This window comes from Alosa sapidissima, chromosome 12, assembly GCF_018492685.1.
Source record: "Alosa sapidissima isolate fAloSap1 chromosome 12, fAloSap1.pri, whole genome shotgun sequence".
NCBI classification, from domain to species: Eukaryota; Metazoa; Chordata; class Actinopteri; order Clupeiformes; family Clupeidae; genus Alosa; species Alosa sapidissima.
This window is the reverse complement of record NC_055968.1, coordinates 31,845,177-31,865,171: the sequence shown is the minus strand read 5'-3', so window position 1 is coordinate 31,865,171 and position 19,995 is coordinate 31,845,177. Positions and strand designations below refer to the sequence as shown.

General features: G+C 43.4%; 2 protein-coding genes across 2 annotated transcripts; both read left to right on the top strand.

Annotated features, from left to right (window-relative positions):
* Positions 1 to 6,875, top strand: LOC121677962 (TLC domain-containing protein 4-B-like). The gene is made up of 8 exons (XM_042057112.1): positions 1 to 55; positions 2,251 to 2,337; positions 3,298 to 3,517; positions 3,884 to 3,973; positions 4,093 to 4,151; positions 5,496 to 5,590; positions 5,785 to 5,858; positions 6,039 to 6,875. The coding sequence occupies exons 3-8, from the start codon at positions 3,366 to 3,368 to the stop codon at positions 6,346 to 6,348; spliced, it is 780 nt and encodes a 259-aa protein (XP_041913046.1). The 5' UTR covers positions 1 to 55; positions 2,251 to 2,337; positions 3,298 to 3,365; the 3' UTR covers positions 6,349 to 6,875.
* Positions 6,876 to 7,165: 290 nt separating this feature from the next.
* LOC121677961 (cytochrome P450 2J2-like) lies at positions 7,166 to 19,905 on the top strand. Its single transcript, XM_042057111.1, has 9 exons — positions 7,166 to 7,424; positions 11,013 to 11,175; positions 11,297 to 11,446; positions 11,828 to 11,988; positions 12,261 to 12,437; positions 13,991 to 14,132; positions 14,267 to 14,454; positions 15,217 to 15,358; positions 19,346 to 19,905. The coding sequence occupies exons 1-9, from the start codon at positions 7,242 to 7,244 to the stop codon at positions 19,519 to 19,521; spliced, it is 1,482 nt and encodes a 493-aa protein (XP_041913045.1). The 5' UTR covers positions 7,166 to 7,241; the 3' UTR covers positions 19,522 to 19,905.
* The last annotated feature ends 90 nt before the right edge of the window (positions 19,906 to 19,995 follow it).

Genomic DNA, 19,995 nt, shown 5'->3' with positions numbered 1-19,995 from the left:
CGGGGCCAGTCTGGTCTGCCCTGGCTGGCGGCCAACAGCCTGGGTAATCGTCTCTGTGAGTAGAATCAGACAAAAATGCACACACAAAAAAAAAGTCTGGGAAATAAGTTACTGAAACACTCAGACTCCCACACATACGATACGACACCAACACACGGTTATGAGGAAATGCAGCTGGCCTGACACTGCCTTCACTCCCACAGCACACACACACACACACACCCTTCCCACTGTGTATCTGACACTGCCTTCACTTCCTCCAGCACACACACACACACACACACAAACGAAAATTCAACCATCTCGTTGCACAACTACTTGACTGAGTGTGGGTCTATGGTAGTAGTCCGAGTGCTGGTGCTCACTCTGCTGCCTGTGCCCATGCCTCATGCACACACATACTTTCCCCAGGCACGTTAATTGGGACATTAAAGGTCCCGTCATCTGTTTCCCATTCTTTCCTCAAACACTCCCAAATGTGGAGCCTATTTCCAGACTCTGACTCGCCAGGTCCACTCTACACTGGAGCCACCCTGTTTTTGGAGCCAAGGCTGCGGAGACTGTCATGTCAAAGGTTGCAGGCTCACTCACAGATGGCCACTATGGAGGAAATGGGCTTTTGTCACTTCCTGTAGGGACTTCCAGGAAGCAGTTGTCACCAGAAAGTGAGAGGTTAAAAAAAAAAAACAACATGAAAAACTTTCTCTACTGTTTGGTGGAGCATGTCTCTCTCTCATTATCCTTTCTTCTCTGCTTTGGTGGACTGGCTCTGTTGGAGCTACCTGTGACCACAGCAAGTAACTAATCCCATGTGGATTAGTTAAAAGTTTATTTTCTGAGAAAAACACTAAATACGTTTTATCTCATCATACATGGAAATGTATTAACCTCATCCAAAAGAAACAACAAAAAGACAAAGGTCATATTTTTTGTCCAGTTCAAATAATTCATGATGTTACAAAATACACTGAAAATGTTCAATATAGCTTGCAAGAGGCTTTAGAGGTATTTTGTACTTCTGGAGAGGGGTGATGCATTCCAACAGATATCTCTGTTATCTGCAAATATTTCACTTTCCTAATCTCTCTGGGAGAAGAATCAAACATCTGATTCAGAAAGCCTGTTTTGCAAGAATTCTCCAGCTCTGGCTGTTATTGTAAGTGATCCTAAGAGACCTGTTGTGCTGGAGTGTCTGGCTTAATTTATCTATGCACAGTCAGTTTCTATTAAAATTTCCCCAAAGATAGGAATTCGGCAAGTTGTAAGTAAGTAAATCTTTTGGCCAGACACCATAGTGAGCTCAGCACTCAGTGGCGCCATCTAGGTGTTAACTACACATTGGTGTAAATAGATTAGGAGGATTCTACGCATCTAAACCATTCTACATTAATGAATTATTCAGCCGATCAAGCAAGTGAAGTTTTGCTCCACACAGGATTTCTTGCAAGCCGAATTTAGCCCCGCCCACAACATTTGAGTCTGACTAGAATCTGAGTATGACTCGTCCCATGGACTCGTCAGGCTAAGGATTTCTAAGATGAAGTCGACATACAAAGCTCAGGAAGAGGTTTCCCCCTAGTGGTAAAATTGGTGTACATGCACGCCATGAGAAGGGAAAAGTGGTAGGTGACAGTCCAACACACTGAAGCACACAATGCCTCATCTTACCACTTATGCTGGACAGTTTACCAGCGCTTCAGTCAGTTCAGTCAGTGTATTAGAATTTTTTTATTTTATTTTATTTTTCTATTTAACTTCTTTTTAATCATGTATGTAATGTAATGCAGAGTATAGATTGTGTGGTCATTATGCATTAATATGAAATGATTTGGTGCATTACAGTACAATGTGGTACGCCCTATAGGATAGGATAGGATAGCTTAATGTGAATACATAGTGTAGTGTATTATATGAAGCCTCCCACCTTGACTTAAGGTCAGTTCTCTCTCTTACTCTCAACTCACTTGCTCTTTCCTTCTCTCTCTCTCTCTCTCACTTCTCTCTTCCCCCCCTCTATCTCTCCCTCACTTCTCTCTCTCGCTCTCACTTGCTCTTTCCTTCTCTCTCTCTCTCTCTCTCTCACTTCTCTCTTCCCCCCTCTATCTCTCCCTCACTTCTCTCTCTCTCTCTCACTTGCTCTTTCCCCCCTCTATCTCTCCCTCACTTCTCTCTCACTTCTCTCTTCCCCCCCTCTATCTCTCCCTCACTTCTCTCTCTCTCTCTCACTTTCCCTCACCTACTCATTTCCAGTGAGGACATGGACAGGTCCTAAAAGTATTCATCTGATCTGTCGGAGATGGAATGTGATGATTTGTGGATAATGAAGACTAGCTGAAAGTGAGTAGCAGCACATAGCAGACCTATTTGTGCATATTGTATCTGGCTGTAGTCATCTGCTAGTAGCAGTAGTGAACCTGCGAGTTACCCATACCTGGATGCAATACTGGTGTCAGGTGTAGTAACTGTTTTGAAAACACTTTTCAGTGTTCCAGGACATTCAGCTGTATAGCTGAAGGCTTCTGTTTCTTGTGTTTACCGAGTTGTCAACATCACTGGGACTACAATTATGGGCAGAGTCTTGGTTCCAAGCTTAATCTCTTTTAAGTGCAGAGCTCTGATGCACCAAAAATGAACTAACCAACAAACTGGGATAAGCAATTTGTTACATGAGGTGCATTCGTATTTGGCGCATTAAAACATAGCAAGAGTTCATCAGCAGTGTTGCTGATAAACATGCCGGGGCACTCCAAGGTTTTTCTATAGAAATCTCTGCATCCCTCCCCCAATACCAGCAGATTTCATTACCCCCAGTCAGCGGTTCTCATGTCCTCTAGGACAACCGCACAGAGAGTGTCCAGTGACACCGGAGAGAGAGAGAGAGAGAGAGAGAGAGATGGAGAGAGGGAGGGAGGGAGGGAGAGTATGAAAGAGGAAGAGAGAAGGGAGAGGAAAAGACAAGGGGAAGAGATGACTTGAGGTGAAGATATGATGTTGAAGTGTCCATCATGAGGGCAGGAAGAGAAGTTTGAAAATTATTAACAGAGGGAAGGGAGACATGTTAAGCTGCTGTAATGGATTGAAGAGCACAATGACGTATCCTAATTGTTCCATGATACATTTGAGTAACATATTGTAAATTGGATTATGATGTTGCACTTGTGATAAACAGTTGTAGCCTACAATAGCGATGATCAAGGCTGCTATCAATGCTGCCAACGTTATTGCCTCTGCAGCTCTCCCCTGCAGAGTTAGCTCTCACCGGCCCTCCCGGGGTCTCTGTTGTGGACTATTTTACAGGACAGTGAGGAGGGACACGACAGGCTGCTGCTCCGGAGCTGTTCCTGGTGTCTCTCTGCACTGTAACCATGGCGATGCTTAGCGTACCACTGGTGGTGGTCTCTTGCAGCTTCCTGGTGTTCCAGTGGCTGTTCCATGGTGTCAGCCCGCGGCTGTTTTCATGGCTCTGCCCTGCCTTCGTCCATCTACCGCACACACACAGGATGGAGTGGAACGCCAGGTAGGCCCTTGGCTGTGCCAGTAACACCCACTCACACACCAATTCTTAGAATGTGACATAACAGATTGATAACAGATTTGTATTCCCATTTAGTGCATGACCGTGGTTATTTCAAGATATGCTATCCAACTAACACACACACACACACACACACACACACACACACTGTATAACACATCAGAATGTGTTGCTTATTTGATGATATCTTGATATTAAGTACACATACGGTGTAGGTGTTCTATTGTCTCTGGTAAATGACCTGTCACTCATTGCTGTAGCCTAGGAAATCTGTGTTGGTTTAGACAGGGTGCAGCAGTCAGAATCGATGTGATGTGAGCACTCTTTTGTGTTCCTCTTCCTTTTCAGAACAGTCTCTACGGTCCATGCTCTTGTAGTGTCTCACTTCAGTCTGTATATATTTCTATTTGACGAAGGCATCAATGAGAACCCTATCTGGTGAGATAAAACATGTCATTGGTGTAGCAGGAGAGGAAGAGTGTGATATTTGCTGGTCTCTGGTCTCCATTCAGAGCGAAGTATGCCGGTAATCATGTGCCATTTGTGTCTTGGAACAGGGGAGATCCAACATTGGTGAAGCTCAACGTTGCCATAACAACTGGATACTTACTCTCAGGTCAGCAGGTTTCTGGTGTTGTTGGACACCAGGGTTGTGCACAATTCGAATTGCAATTCTGCTTCCTGTTTGCTACCTCAATTGAAATGCAAGTGAAATTCAAGAATTGAATTGGAATTTAAGAGCCAGTTTCAACTCAATTCTGGAATTTTGCACAAGCCTGCTGGACACCTTGTCTATATGGGGTGGTGGTAGCATAGTGGGGCGGTGGTAATCTAGTGGTTAAAGAGCTGGACCAGTATGCAGTAGCCACAAAAGTTGTGGGTTCAATTCCTGGTTTCCACCGTTGTGTCCTTGAGCAAGGCACTTAATACTGATTTGCTCCAGGGACAATAGCCCTTGTAATGTAATTGACATATGCAATTTGCTTTGGATAAAAAGCGTCTGATAAATCTACACACTCTCCACTTAATGTTCACCAACCTCATTTCTAGCCAGATATACATTTCATCACCAATTGCCTCTCTGAGACTATTTTGTCTTACCACATATCATCTGGTGCTCACTAAGCAAAACTTTACACTTTAGATGAACTTCACACTGACATTCACCTTACAAGAAAGAACAATAGGAATCTTATCATTTTTAAAGGGACACCAGGCAACGTTTTCGTGTTAATTACTCATCTTTGTAAGTCGGTATATGGTTAAATGACTCATTACAGGGTGAATGAAGACTCTCTCGCCCGCCCCTACTGCCTGTAGGAAGAATATCCCGCTTGCAAGTTCAGTGTATCGTACCCGGCGACCGAAGCAGTTTCAGTTTCCATCCTGCATCCACAGCACAGAAGGAGGCTAACGAAACGCTAGCGATTGTTGCAAACGTGTGTATAATGGCCGGCGAAGAAGCAGCGAAAACCCTTGACGGAAGATGCAAAGAAAAGGAAAAGAGCTTCAGACCGAGCGAGGGGGAGTTTCGTAGAGAAAAAGCATCAGGCTTGCCTGGTGTCCCTTTTTAGGACATACTACAGAAATACTATAAGACTAGGTCTTAGGTGTACTATAGGTGTACTATAGGAACTCTATAGAGGGTTCCTATTTAGAGGTATTAATAGAACATCACATAAGTATTATACACTACCATAGAACTACAATAGAAATCTTACAGTCTTACTATAGTTCTGTTTTTGTAAGGGTCAGGAACAAGACACCAATCAACACTACCCACCATTCATTATATTGAATATCACTGAGATTTTTGATATAACACATGATAACAGCTAACACTAACTATTTCCTTACAACTATCCAATAGATGCAGGCGCCCAAACCAACTCACAAGGCTGAAAAGATTTATACCCAGTCAGTCCCCACCTTAAACACAGCTCCTGATCTCATTTTACAGATTTGCTCATCATGTTTTCCTCTTGGGAGATTACTGGGGACAAACTCTTTGTGTTGCATCACCTAGCGGCTCTGTATGCCTACTCATATGTCCTGGTGAGTTTAACCCTTCAGCAGGGAGTTTTGAAAATTCTAACAGAAGATTCTGTTCCGCAACAATGTAAGGTTCTAAAATCCCATGTTGAATTCAATGAACCCAGGTATTCTTTAGAACGTTCAATTTCCAACATTCCCATCACACCGGTGTGATCCAGACCATATATATATATTCTTTGTCCCCTTCCCATCAGGACCAAGGCATATTGCCCTATTTTGCCAACTTTCGCCTTTTATCAGAGTTCTCCACTCCTTGTGTAAACCAGCGGTAGGTGACATTATCCCCTTGAATGATTCACTCAGACTTTTCACTCAGACACACACCCTTGCTTTCAGATCACTTTGGCCTTAAAAGAGCTGTCATTAGTGTAATACGTATCGGTGACCACTTTCAACAAGTCTTGATGAAAATGTGTATATCTTTATAACTACCTGTGTCTGTAATTAGATGGTTCTTCAAAGCGCTGGGTTACCCCAAGACCTCTGTGCCAAACCTGGCCAATGGTGCACTGATGGCAGCCATATTTTTCTTGGTGAGGCTTGCTGTGCTTCCAGTCTACTACTACCGCGTCTTTGGAGTCTATGGCACACAAGCCTACCACCTGCTGTCCACTGGGGGCCGTTTGGCATGGCTGCTGTCCAGCCTCTGTCTTGACCTACTGAACGTGCTCTGGATGCGGCGTATCTGGAAGGGATGCCTGCGGGTCCTCCACTCCTACAGAGGGGTCAGGGGTCAGCCCGGCTTCAAGACAGACTGAATCTATGTTTGTGACTCTATGTCTTGGCAGACAGAAACTGTAGCTTCAACGTCACTGTAATGTTGCGATGTGAATCTATGTTTTGGCAGACAGGAACTGTAGCTTTAATGTCATTGAGATGTTATGATGTGAATCTATGTTTCAGAGTGTGTGAAAAGAAGACAGTTATGACGCACATTACCGGGTTTACCGTAGTCTTCTTGCATCACACAATAAAAAAAGGTATTAGGTAAGATAAGAGCTATAACTACAGTCCAAATTCTACTCTACAGTACTCTAAAGGGTCACTACCACGGAATACAATGGTTGCCAGAGCAGAGTGACAGACGTCACATGTTAGCCTGCTGAGCTACTCAAAATGTGCAAATGATTGTTTTTTGAAAGTTGCAATTGCGAACATATATTAAAACATCATAGGGATGGGAGAAACATCTGCCAAGAGTTCCATATCAACTACATGACTAGGCCTATATCAATGTGGCAGATATGCAATACATTCTGGAAAATAAATGAAACTATGCAATTCATCATTATTTTCTCTTTAATATTTAATAATGGATGCATCTTTGGTTCATAAATTCATCCATTAAGATCAAATAAAGAAAATTATTCGTAACCCCCAAATCAACCATTGAGTATGTTTTTTTCAAACAAGAAAATGGATGTTCCAACAAACTATATTGCTATGTCATCAGAGTTATTTCATCATCAGAACACGTGCTTTAGCCGACCTGTATCAGTTTCTCTCTATTGCATGGGAACTTGTGTGTTGGCCAAGTGCAGCTTTCCCGCCCTCTGATGTCAGGTAACCCATAAAACCCACAGGTAGCCTGCCCTGGCCTGCCCTGCTCTCAGCTCTAGCTCAAAGCAGACAGATTTGTGAGGTTAGCGAAATGTTTCATATTTCGGAATTGATTGACATCAAGAGCTTTTTGCTCCTTCTCTCCATTGTCCTTCTGGTGTACTACATCAAAACCAAACCACCTAAGAATTTTCCTCCTGGACCGTGGTCATTGCCTTTTATCGGAGACTGGCATCACATTGACTTCAACAGAGTCCATCTCCAGTTTGTCGAGGTAAGCCATTCATATCAAGTTCAAGGCCAAGTTTATTGTCAGTTCATTGTACAGGACATCTACAGTAGTACAGCCTAAAGCAGGGGTAGGCTACTCAACAGGCGGACTCCGGTCCACATGATGAAGATAATAAATAGCCACACACTTCTGAATGGCTGGTGGTCGCTTCTCCCATCAACACCACATTGTTTTGTGTAGTTTGAGACTTATGTGGATTTACCGGCTCTTTTTGGAGTTCTGTTACCCTGGAAATCCAGAGTTCTCGCGAGAGCACAATGGAATTGTCTCTGCGAGACACTCTGGCAAAGAGCAATGATGCACTACTTTTTCCCCTTGCATTCCGGGGAACCAGCTAAACTGATGAAGACAGCGCTGCAACGTTGGAGGACAGTACACATTGGTCGTAGTGTTATCCGATTGCGTCGAAGTCCGAAATCATTCAGAGTAAACATGGTCTAGTGTTATCCAATTGCGTGCAGTGAGATTTTTAAATGCATGCTTGTTGCCGCCCCTCGAGTTGGGCCATTACATTGCTCTTTGCCAGACTCTTAATCTTTCTAGATTATCAGGGTCTGGATTATCCAGGCTAGGAGTTCTGTAGCCTACTTAAAAAAAACCTTGACCTTGGAGCAGAGCTAGTGAGCGGAGCTTACTCGCACTCCGCTCTGCTCACTAGCTCTGCCTTGGAGTAAATGGATATTTGATAAGTGGACCTTTCAGCTTTGCATTTGAGTGGCCCTAACCTAAAGGATCACAATGCTATTACTCCCAGTTCGTGATGTTGGCAGAGTGCTGTAATCGACTAAACAAACAAATTAGTTATAGCTGTTAAAAGTTATGGCTATATGGTTGCATATACCGTATATGTGCCAATCTCTGTTTGTGAAGGGTGTATGTGTGTGTGTGTTTCAATATCTTACCCTGGAAATCCAGAGTCCTCACAAGAGCACAATTTGAAGAGTCACTCTGGCGATAAGTAATGGTGCTCATGACTAAGCTTGGAATTGCATAATTTTAGGGGCAAGGCCACTTGGCCTTCAGTTGGGCATATTTGGCAGAGGGCACAAAGGCCACAGGACATGGCACTGTCATGAACAATAAGTTCCGGCTTGCGAAAAAGTTCCGGATGACGTAATAATCACGTTCCGATCAGCTGTTAATTTCTAGGTGAATGTCTCTTAGAATCTTCGTGAAACACTGTCTAAACACGTCATGAACAATAAGTTCCGGCTTGCGAAAAAGTTCCGGATGACGTAATAATCACGTTCCGATCAGCTGTTAATTTCTAGGTGAATGTCTCTTAGAATCTTCGTGAAACACTGTCTAAACACGTATGAAAAAGGGAGAATTTAAGTCGTCAGTGCGAAATAGATAGCCTATATTTTACACTGTATAGGGGAGAAGATGGAATATGTATCTGGTGAAATACAATTAGCCCTGACACTTTCTCCACTGCGTAAAAGACTAATTTGCACTGTGAATGCTAAGATTATTTTGACAGGCCATAGGCTAAATAAAATTGCTATTAGTCGGATGCAAAGCAGAATATTGAAAGAAGGGGGCACCAAGGCCACATTGACCTGTGAACCTCAGATTTTCAAAGGGGCATCACAGACAATGCAAGGGGCAATGGCGGCCATGGCCGTTGTGGCCATATTATGTGTATCTATGGTCGTGGCCGCCGTGAAATTCCAACCCTGCTCATGACCTACAGTATGCCCATTCGCCTTTTTCACCCGGCGGCAGAACGAGGCTAAAGGTAGCCACTTGCCGTTACACCTCAGTCCAGCAGATGGTGGTGGTAATGCACTCTGTTTGCAAATTGCTAAAAAAAAAACTCACCGAAGAAGAACAGGCCAGTGAACCCACAGATATTAGAAAGCTAGATACCACATTGTCTGCCGAGTTCTATTAGGTGGCATCGTAAACGTGGCCGCCATATTGCTGGGGTCAGCACCTTTACTGTCTACACCTGTCTGATTTCCAGTCACATGCTCCTCCATTGGCCTCCAGTGATTGTTGTCCCCACCAAGATGGCATCGCTATTTACGTAGCCTGCGTTCTGGAGCCTAATGCGGTATCTAGCTTTCTAATATCTATGAGTGAACCCTTCTTCTTTTTCGGTGAGCTTTTTTTTTGGCAGTATGCAAACGGAGTGCATTACCACCACCATCAGTGTATCTGATATAGCCGAGCTAAACAGATGACGACAGCGCTGCAACGTCGAAGTCCGGAATCAGTCAGTTAACATTGGTCATAGTGTTATCCAATTGCCCCGAAGTCCGGAATCAGTCAGTAAACATTGGTCGTAGTGTTATCCAATTGCGTGCAGTGATATTTTCGAATACATGCTTGGTGCTGTCCCTCGAGTTGGGCCATTTTCATTACTCGTAGCCAGATCCTTAATCTTTTAGATTTGGGTCTGGATTTCCAGGCTATCAATATCTGTGTGTGAACTGTGAATGTTGAAGTGTCTTGTGATGCCATTATAAAAGTGCAAAACAATGAATGTAGCCTCTGACTGGTGACTTAGTAATTTGCCCAGACTTTTTGTGATCATAATATTGGGATTCAGGAAGATTATCTAGTGCAACATGAGTAACTTGTAGGTTGCTCGCTCACACACACACACACACACACACACACAATACACACCCTCTCAGGTCTTTTGAGAAATTTAGTCATCCAGTCAGAACATACAGAACCCGTTATGTGGTTGCCCTGCAACATTGCTCAATATGGGCATGCTTTGACAATGTCAGACACTTGTCTCAACTTTGTATCACCTGACAAGTTCAGTTGTGACTTTTTGAGTGCATCTCGATGCAGTATTTAGGCTATGAGATGTAACAGGCAGGTCAGCATAGTTGATCTGTTGACTGTTTGCAGTTTATGGCATGTCTCGTAGGCAGAGAAAAGCTTTAGCTCTCAAACACTGTTCACTTAATAAACACATTCAGTGTACTGATGAAGGAATAGATCAAATAGACAGATATGGAAGGTTTGCAAAATGATATCACACCCCATTTAAAGAGTATTTTACAAAAATACAGTAGGCCTATTTTATTATGATACTGTACATGGTGTGGCTAATGTATTTTGTAGCTTATTTTGATTTAGGGTATTTGATATTCTATTTCAAAAAAATACATTTTGATGTATTTTTGCCCATCCCTGCCAACAGCTAGAGTAGCGAGGCAGCTACAGTGCTACAGTCTGGGGACATCTTTAAAATCATGCCCCCCAGAGTATCGTACTGAGTAGCTGCCTTGCCGCTCTAGCTGTTGGCTGCAGCAACTTGAGCTAGGTAGCACTGATTGTTTTCAGGGAGTTTTTATCGTACTGACAGTACTCAGTTACTTTGAGAAACAGAGATATGTGAGAAATGGCCAGAGTTTTCGTTTAAGACACCAGGAGAGGGGGGCTTAGCATATTTGGGTGTACATATTTGATGTTATCACTAAATTATGAATGTATATAAATCACATGTAAACCTTTTTATGATGATATTAATAAATCTAAGCTTCATATTAGATAATGACCCCAATTATGTTACCTAATGCAGACGGTTTATTGTGTCTTTTACAGCTTGCTGGAAAATATGGGCGCATTTTCAGTGTTAAAGCTTTTGGACCGAGGGCTGTTGTTCTCAATGGACACAAGTTAGTGAGACAAGCATATGTCAACCAAGGAGAAGACTTTGTTGACCGGCCATCCTTGCCTATGTCTGCTGATATTATAGGAGACAAAGGTCCTCTTTCACTACTGTGTCTGTGCTTAATGTCATAATAACAACATAATAACGAAAACATTGTTGTGTAGTACTGTTCTGTTATTTCAAATATGTGTGTCTGATGTTCTCTGCTTACTAGGGCTTATTATGGCTAATGGGTATGCATGGAAGCAGCAGAGAAAGTTTGCTCTTCACACCCTGAGGAGATTTGGATTGGGCAATAGAAGCCTTCAGCCCTCCATTCTTCAAGAATGCAGATATTTAAATGAAGCCATCGCTAATGAGCAAGGTAATAAACCCAACACTCACAGCTGAGGAGCCTTAAGTTCTGTATTATCTTTATCAGATTCCACTGTTGAGCCTTCTGGAGGTGTTGTGGGCATAATTCCTTGAAACGCATATGAAGGAAGGTACCTGCTTGATAACCCCAGTGAAATGCTCATGAAGGCTGTTCTGTTGGTGATGCTTTGTTAGTGATTTGTGATTTGATAGTGATTTTGGTTTTGACAGTAAATAGGCTTGGTTGTTGATTGGCTGTTGTGTGAAATCCCCTACCTATGTATAGCACTAGGAATTTAACGTCTCTCCTGTGTATAAATTAAATGAACTAGCTGAAATCAGTACGTTCTCTGTAGTTTTGAATGCATCGGTTTTCCTTTGGTTCTCCCAGGTAACGCCTTTGACCCCCACTGGCTTATTAACAACGCTGTGTCCAACATAATTTGCGTGCTGGTGTTTGGGGAGCGCTTTGAGTACTCCAACGATGACTTTCAGTCCCTCCTGAAGAACATCAACGAGATCTTTCTCCTACAGGGAGGAGCTTGGCCTCAGGTGATCTCCTCACACACCCACTTCATTATGTATTGAGAAAAATGAAACATGGACAGTTGACCCACTGACGTTACTGTTGGCGCAGCCATTTGCTGTGCAGTGATGAACTAACACACCGTTGTGCACAGAGGCAATAAACCCAATCTTCTCACTCATCAGTTAGTAGGCCGGAAAGAGAACGTTTTTTTTACGTAGGGCCATTTCTACCAACCACTTTTTATGTACGTATGATTGTTAACAGCTACAAATGCTTTCTCCTTGTGTCTTTGTAGTTGTACAACATGTTTCCATGGATAATGCGCAGAGTGCCAGGCCCACACAGAAAACTATTTTCCCTTCTGAATGGAGTGATTGGTTTTGTCAGGAGGAAAATAGAGGACCACAGAGTGGACCTTGACCCTTCAAACCCCAGGGACTACATTGATTGTTTCCTTGGAGAAATGGAAAAGGTAAATTGAATAATCCCAATAATTACTATTATATGTTAAAGGAGAAAGCCAGCGATTTTTCACATAGATCTCAAAAAAAGAAAACAAATGGTTTTACGGTACCTAGCTTGAGTTGCTGCAGCTAAGGCAGCCAGGCAGCTACAGTGCTACACTCTTGGGGCATGAACATAGGGGCTCATGAACATGAGGGTTTGTGAACATGCCACCCGAGTGTAGTGCTGTAACTGTCTTGGTGCTATTCCAACAAGTAGCCTGATTATATGTTAGATTTAAGGTAAGATAAAGATAAGATAAACTACTTTATTCTCCTCCCAGGGGAGGGGGATTCATATTGTGCTCCAGTCACTGAATCGCAACCTTGCACTTTTACACATTTAGTATTAGAATTGAATCATCTTAACAATCCCTGAGAGATACACAGTCTTATGCAACATGTCTGATAATAAGACCTCTCACCTCAGAACATTAAACCATCTCTCTTTCACACACACTTCACCTGGAACATAAAAACCATCTATCTTTCACACACACCTTACCCGGAGCATTAAAACCATCAATAACATCTTAAAATGGATTCTGTGCTGGATGGGCAACCAGTGGAGAGAGGCTATGATAGGGGTAATATGCTCCCACTTTTTAGATCCGGCCAGCAGTCTTGCTTCCCCATTCTGGAGAGATAAGTGTATGAGGAAGTTCCAGTTAAAGTGAATTACAATAATCCAGCCGTGATGTAATAAAAGCGTGAATTACTTTCTCCGGGTCATTAAATGACAGAGAGGGCTTAATTTTCCCTATGACTCTGAGCTGGTAGAAGCTATTCTTTATTCTTTAAACCATCTCTCTTTCACACACACCTCACCCAGAACATTAAACCATCTCTGTTTCACACACACCTCACCCAGAACATTAAACCATCTCTCTTTCACACACACCTCACCCAGGTCATTAAACCATCTCTGTTTCACACACACCTCACCCAGAACATTAAACCATCTCTCTTTCACACACACCTCACCCAGGTCATTAAACCATCTCTCTTTCACACACACCTCACCCAGGTCATTAAACCATCTCTGTTTCACACACACCTCACCCAGGTCATTAAACCATCTCTCTTTCACACACACCTCACCCAGGTCATTAAACCATCTCTCTTTCACACACACCTCACCCAGGTCATTAAACCATCTCTGTTTCACACACACCTCACCCAGAACATTAAACCATCTCTCTTTCACACACACCTCACCCAGGTCATTAAACCATCTCTGTTTCACACACACCTCACCCAGGTCATTAAACCATCTCTCTTTCACACACACCTCACCCAGAACATTAAACCATCTCTGTTTCACACACACCCTTTTCATTCCCCCATTTGTCCGTAATGACACACTCATTCTATGATACTATGACAACCATCTTCCCCTCCCTTACATCTCTCTCACATATGCTATCTTTCTTTTCCACTCTGTCTCCTTTTCTATTCTCAAATGGTCTTGTTCTCTTTTTCTTTCTTTCTGCCCCCCCCCCCCTTCTCTGTCTCCCTCTAGTGGAAGGATGATGAAGCATCAGGCTATAATAGGGAGAACTTGTGCTACTGCACTCTGGACCTGTTTGTAGCAGGAACTGAGACTACATCTACCACCTTGTACTGGGGGCTCCTGTACATGATCAGAAACCCTGAGATACAGCGTGAGTATTGTCACTCAACATTTATGCACGTATTACTTTAAAATAGAGATGCTCTGCTCAGATTTAAGTGAAAATATCACATTTGTAAAACATAGTCGATAATAGACCATTTTCTTCTGTTGCTTTGCTTTCAGGGAAGGTGCAAGAAGAGCTAGACCGAGTGGTCGGATCTTCACGACAGCCCTCCTTGTCTGACAGGGAGAACTTGCCTTACACAGACGCCGTGCTCCACGAGACCCAGAGAATTGGAAACGTCCTGCCTTTAAATCTGCCCAGAAGCACCACCAAAGACACCCAAGTTGACAACTACATCATTCCCAAGGTGATCTTGACACATTGTACTGTATTCAGAGATCGTAAAAGTACACAGTTTCTATACTCAAGTAGAAGTACAGATGTATCTTGAGAGGTACAAAACTAAAAGTATAAGTAGCAGGAGCGTAGCCAGAAGTTTATTAAGGTGTGCCTGTGATATTTTAGGTGGCCTCAACCCAATAAAAGCGAGGGGCGCAGAGACATGATGACAGTTGACAGGTGGGACACAAAATAATGACCTGGAAATGTAAACACACTGTATAGCCTATCAGTGCTCTCAAAATTAACGTGATCGCGTGTCATAGTCATTGTCAATGTCAAACTGCATGTTAAAATATGCTACTCGCACAAATAATTCAATTTCAGAGGCTGCACCATTATTCATTTTCAAAATTAAATAAAGATCTAAGTAGAAAAAATAAGCCATGCCTACACTATTTTAAAGCCACATTGTGCAATTTTTTGGCTTGATTCTTAGCAAAAACCCATTTGTGCTGATTCATGTGTAATTACTTCAACTAGATTGTAAGACCTTGAAGTTAATGTTGTAAATGTTAATGACTAACCCTGATCATTCTGACAACTATAAAGCTGAAGTCTTTACAATACATTAGACAAGGAGGGACATACCTGAAATTCCTGCCAAATGACTGCCAGTAAGTCAGCATTGTCTTTAGAGAGGAGATTGTGGAGGTGTTTAGATGAGAAGCCAAACTGTTGTAAAGCCTGAATTGCTGAATTGTCATGAACTTTTGAGTTGGTTTCTTAGGGCACAGCGGTGGTGGGCAGCCTGAACTCTGTTCTGTTTGATGAGACGGAATGGGAGACTCCTCACACCTTCAACCCAGGACACTTCCTGGATGCAAAGGGGAAGTTCAGGAGGAGGGAGGCCTTCCTCCCCTTCTCTATAGGTATGTGTTGAATGTGTCAGAAATGGTCTTAAACTTGTCCTTGTAGTAATGAGACACATAAGCTCATCATGATACGGTTACGGTTAAATATATTAAAGGAACACGCCGAATTTTTGGGACTTTAGCTTACCGTATTCCCCAGAGTGCTGCTCCTTGGGGTTTAAAGAAGTAACACCGGACGGAGCTTTTCAGGTGCTGCCTGCAAATCACTCCGTCCAAGTCGAAGTGCTTTGCCTGAATGTGAACATAGTATCAAGTCTATACGCTAGCAAAATGGTTGTGTCTCATTTGACATTGTTATTTGTACATGTTGTAACTATACAAATCACAGCATATAAATGTTGGAGTTCTTTTGTCACTGTTGGGAGGTGTAGGCAGATACTTTCTAATGAGGAGACACAGCACTCAATAAATCCTCCATAGAAATGCATGGGGCTAGTTTGTAACGCCAATATGGCCGTTGTCTACACATATCCCACCCCTTCCTCGGCAAAACGTCGACATGTAAATACATTGAGCCAATCATGTGGTGTGATGTGAATACATTGAGTCAATCATATGGTGTGTTGTGAAGACATTGTGCCAATCATGTGTTGTGATCTCGCCGCTGGAGCAAGATTGGTGTCGTTAAGCCTTGCGGACACGCATTTCTGCCGAATAGGATGCCCGATGAGTGCCCAAAAGCGTTGCAATATAGCCGCCAAGTGGAGGGACTTGCCTAAAAGCCTTTGCCTTTGTTGTAGGCCAGGGGTCCCCAACCTTTTATGTACCATGGAACGGTTTGATTCCCATTTTTTTTTTCACGGACCGGTGGGGGGGGTTCGGGGGTTCAATGTTCCATATGTGTTGTGCATGCATTACTTGAAAAGAACTAGCTCCAGTTATGTATGAACAGTGAAGGTAACGAACTCTTAAACATGTGAAAAACGTGAACTTGAAGAAGTAAAAATTGTTGAACAATATGAACTATGAATATTGAACAACTTGAAGCTACATCTATCAAGAGTGAACATGTTTAACAAAATATGGGAACAAAACATGGGAACTAAACGTGCATTGCGAATATAATCAGTGGGAGCCCTGTGCTTGTTTCCCTGCAACAAGAAGGTTCCATCTGGGGGCGATAGAAGATAGTGACACCCTCAGTGTGTTTGAAATAGACCTCTCCAGAATAAGTCCCGCCTCCGTAACTTCCGTATCCATCCAACTTCCAGGCGTCGATTGTCTATGGGAAATAACATGGCGTTTCGAAATATCATACCGGTTAAAACATCTGTAGGTAGCGAAGTAGAAAAAGCTGGTGGGCAGATTGGCCTACACACTTCTGCCATCTATTTTCCACTGGATTTTTTGATTGTCGGTGCCGTAGATGGCAGAAGTGTGTAGGCCAATCTGCCCAGCAGCTTTTTCTACTTTGTCACCTACAGAGTTTGACAGGTACGATCTTTCAAAACGCGATGTTATTTCCCATAAGACATTTGACGACCGAAGGTTGGATGGATATGGAAGTTAGGAGGCGGGACTTATTCTGGAGAGGTCTATGTCCAGTCAATTGCGCAATTTGGTCTTAGTTGCAGTCATTGCCGAAAACCCGGCCTCGCATAGATAGGCCTACGTGGTGGGAAATGGTAGCAACGTTTTCAGCACTTTTACGGCTATCTCAGTGTTTTGATCCAAAAACCCGCCAGAGAGGTTTCCTCATACACACTCTTAAGACCACAATTTCGATCAATTGCTCTTCCTCCTGCGCTGACAAGTTAGGACTATTCGGGATATTGACAAATGGGTTGCGGACCCACTCATTGGTTTGCCGTGGATCTTTGGAGGATGGGAAGTAACGCTCAAACTCATTTGAAAGCGCAACAAGGTGATCGCGCACCAGCTGCGAGAGAAAGGGCCCTGCCTCAGTCTCTCCCAAAACCCCCACTACTGTTTGGAACATATCAAATACACCCCGGTCCATTCGTCGTCCCCACAAATCAAGCTTGGCTTTAAATGCAGCGACTTTATCTGCCAGTTTAAAGACAGTCGTCATTCTCCCCTGGAGTGACAGGTTGAGGTCATTAAGCAACTCGAATATGTCACACAGGTAAGCGAGTTTTGACACCCAGTCCTCATCACTAAAATGTGCAGCTAACGGTGACTTTTTTTCTGTAATAAGTCTCTGCAGCGGCTCTCGCAACTCAAACATTCTGGCCAGTGACCTGCTAAAGATGCTTGTTTTTTGTTGCTCATTCTAGCAGTTTAGCTAACTTCGCGTGACTACCGTTCGCCAAGAACTGATCAAGTAAAGTGAGCTGACCTGAAAGTGTAAAGTGTTGAAGACAGACAGACGTAAGAAAATAGACCTTGCAAAATGCAAACATGCGTGCAATCAAACAACTGCATATAGGCCTATGTCATGTAAAAACGTGACATTATTGCGAATTAAATTGAGTTTAGTTTGCATGCATTTTTTTTTTAACTCATGTCGTAGGCTACGGCCCGGTTAGGAATGTCCCGCGTCCTGTGGCATGGAGTGGGGGGGGGGGGGGGGTATGCATATGTGCTAATGTGCTAATATAGCACGCAAACAGTGGGGCATAAAGACAGTGGTAAAAGTGGTGAAAGTGGCTAGTGGACAGACAGTATCCAAACATGGAGGGGGTGAAGAGGCAGACAGACTATGCAGAGAAGTCTATCTCTCCTCTTCCCTTAAGTGAGGCATTGAACAGTTCAATGGCCCTGGGGACAAATGACTTTCTCAGTCTGTCAGTTGTGCAAGGCAGTGAGCCAGCTGATCAGGCTCTTCGACGCTGGCAACAACAGACTGGTAGAACATCCTGAGGAACTTATTGCACACATTGAAGGACCGCAGCCTCCTCAGGAAGTACAGCCTGCTCTGCCCTGTCTTGTAGAGTGCATCAGTGTTGGCTGACCAGTCCAGTTTATTGTCCAGGTGGAGACCCAGATACTTGTAAGTGCTAACCACCTCCACATTGACCCCATCAATGTGGACTGGTAGCAGAGTGGGCTTAGACCTGCGGAAATCCACCACCATCTCTTTGGTCTTTGAAGTGTTAAGTTGAAGATGATTGAGTTTGCACCATTGCACAAAGTCCTCCACCAGGCTCCTGTACTCCTCCTGCCCGTTCCTGATACACCCCACAATTGCAGTATCGTCAGAAAACTTCTGCATGTGGCATGACTCGGTGTTGAAGCAGAAGTCAGATGTGTACAGGGTGAACAGGACTGGAGAGAGCACAGTTCCCTGTGGCGCTCCGGTGCTGCAGATCACAGTGTCAGAGAGACAGTTCTTCAGTCTGTTGACCAGGTACTACTGACCAGGTAATGTTTCACGATTCTCGTGAGATGTCTCCGGATCAACGAGACCTAAATTGCAAGACTGGTTCTCTGCGGGTTTCTGCCAGCTATGCCAAAGATTATACATGGCGGAGAAAGATAGTTCGTCATAGTTCATGTCTATGGGCGCTAAATGAGGATCGAGCAGGGATTGAGTCCTATCTGCATAAAGAAGCGCGTCATTGGCGTATTGATAAGCATACGTAGCAGCCGGCCAACAGCAGCAGAATAAATGACTGGCGCACTGATATAAAGTCGATTTTCCTCAGACTGAAATGCTCAAAAATGCTAAAAATGTACCTGAAATAGTCAGAATGATGAGATGAAAACATGCCCAAAATTCACATTCCTAACTCTATAGAACCAAGATCTTATGAAGCATATGTGGTGAAATTCCGAGCAATTGGCCATAGACTTCAATGGAACAGTCGATGCCCCCCCTCCCCCCAACCCCTGTTATATGGCTATGTTCTATGGCTATGCTAGGTGAACGATTCCCCTATTACAAGTTTACCATCAAAATGGCTTCAAAGCTGTTATATTCAGGTTAAAAGACATTTGCATAGTGCTGCTTTAAGTTTTTGTGTTATTGTATTTCTCAGAATAGTTCTTGACTGTGACTCTCTGTGTGATTTTCATTCTCAGGGAAGAGAGTGTGCCTGGGAGAGCAGCTGGCCAGAATGAACCTCTTTCTCTTCTTCGCCTCCCTGCTCCACCAGTTCTCCTTCTCATCGTCAGAGGGAGTGCAGCCCAGTCTGGAGTTTCGACTTGGATTCACTCGCAGTCCTCTGCCCAGTCAACTCTGCGCTGTTCCACGCTGAGAGGCTTTCTTTAAAATGCTGTGCGTCCCTTTAAATCTGACCTGTATTTGTATGAATCCAGATTGTAGTAGAGTAGGGCCTACACATGGTGTTGTTACTTGCGGATACACAAGTCTTTGACATAACTTTAAACAAGTGACATAATCAGGTGAAGCCTGAAACTGTTTTGTTATTTATGTAATAAAATTAAACATGGAACGGGGATTCACACAACAAGGAAGGCGTCTGCTTGATAACCAAAGTTAAATGCTGTCAAAGGATGTTCTGTTGGTGATGTTTTTTGATAAAGGTTGCTTAGTTGGTGATTTTGTTTTTGATGGTGAAGAAGCTTGTCTGTTGATTGGCGTTGTGGGAAATCTCCTACCCCCCTACTGCATTACGTGAGTTCATGGCTCTGTCCATATCTTTTACTGTCTGTGGTAAATTGCGCCGCCATATTGGTGGGGGCAACAATCACTGGAGGCCAATGGAGAA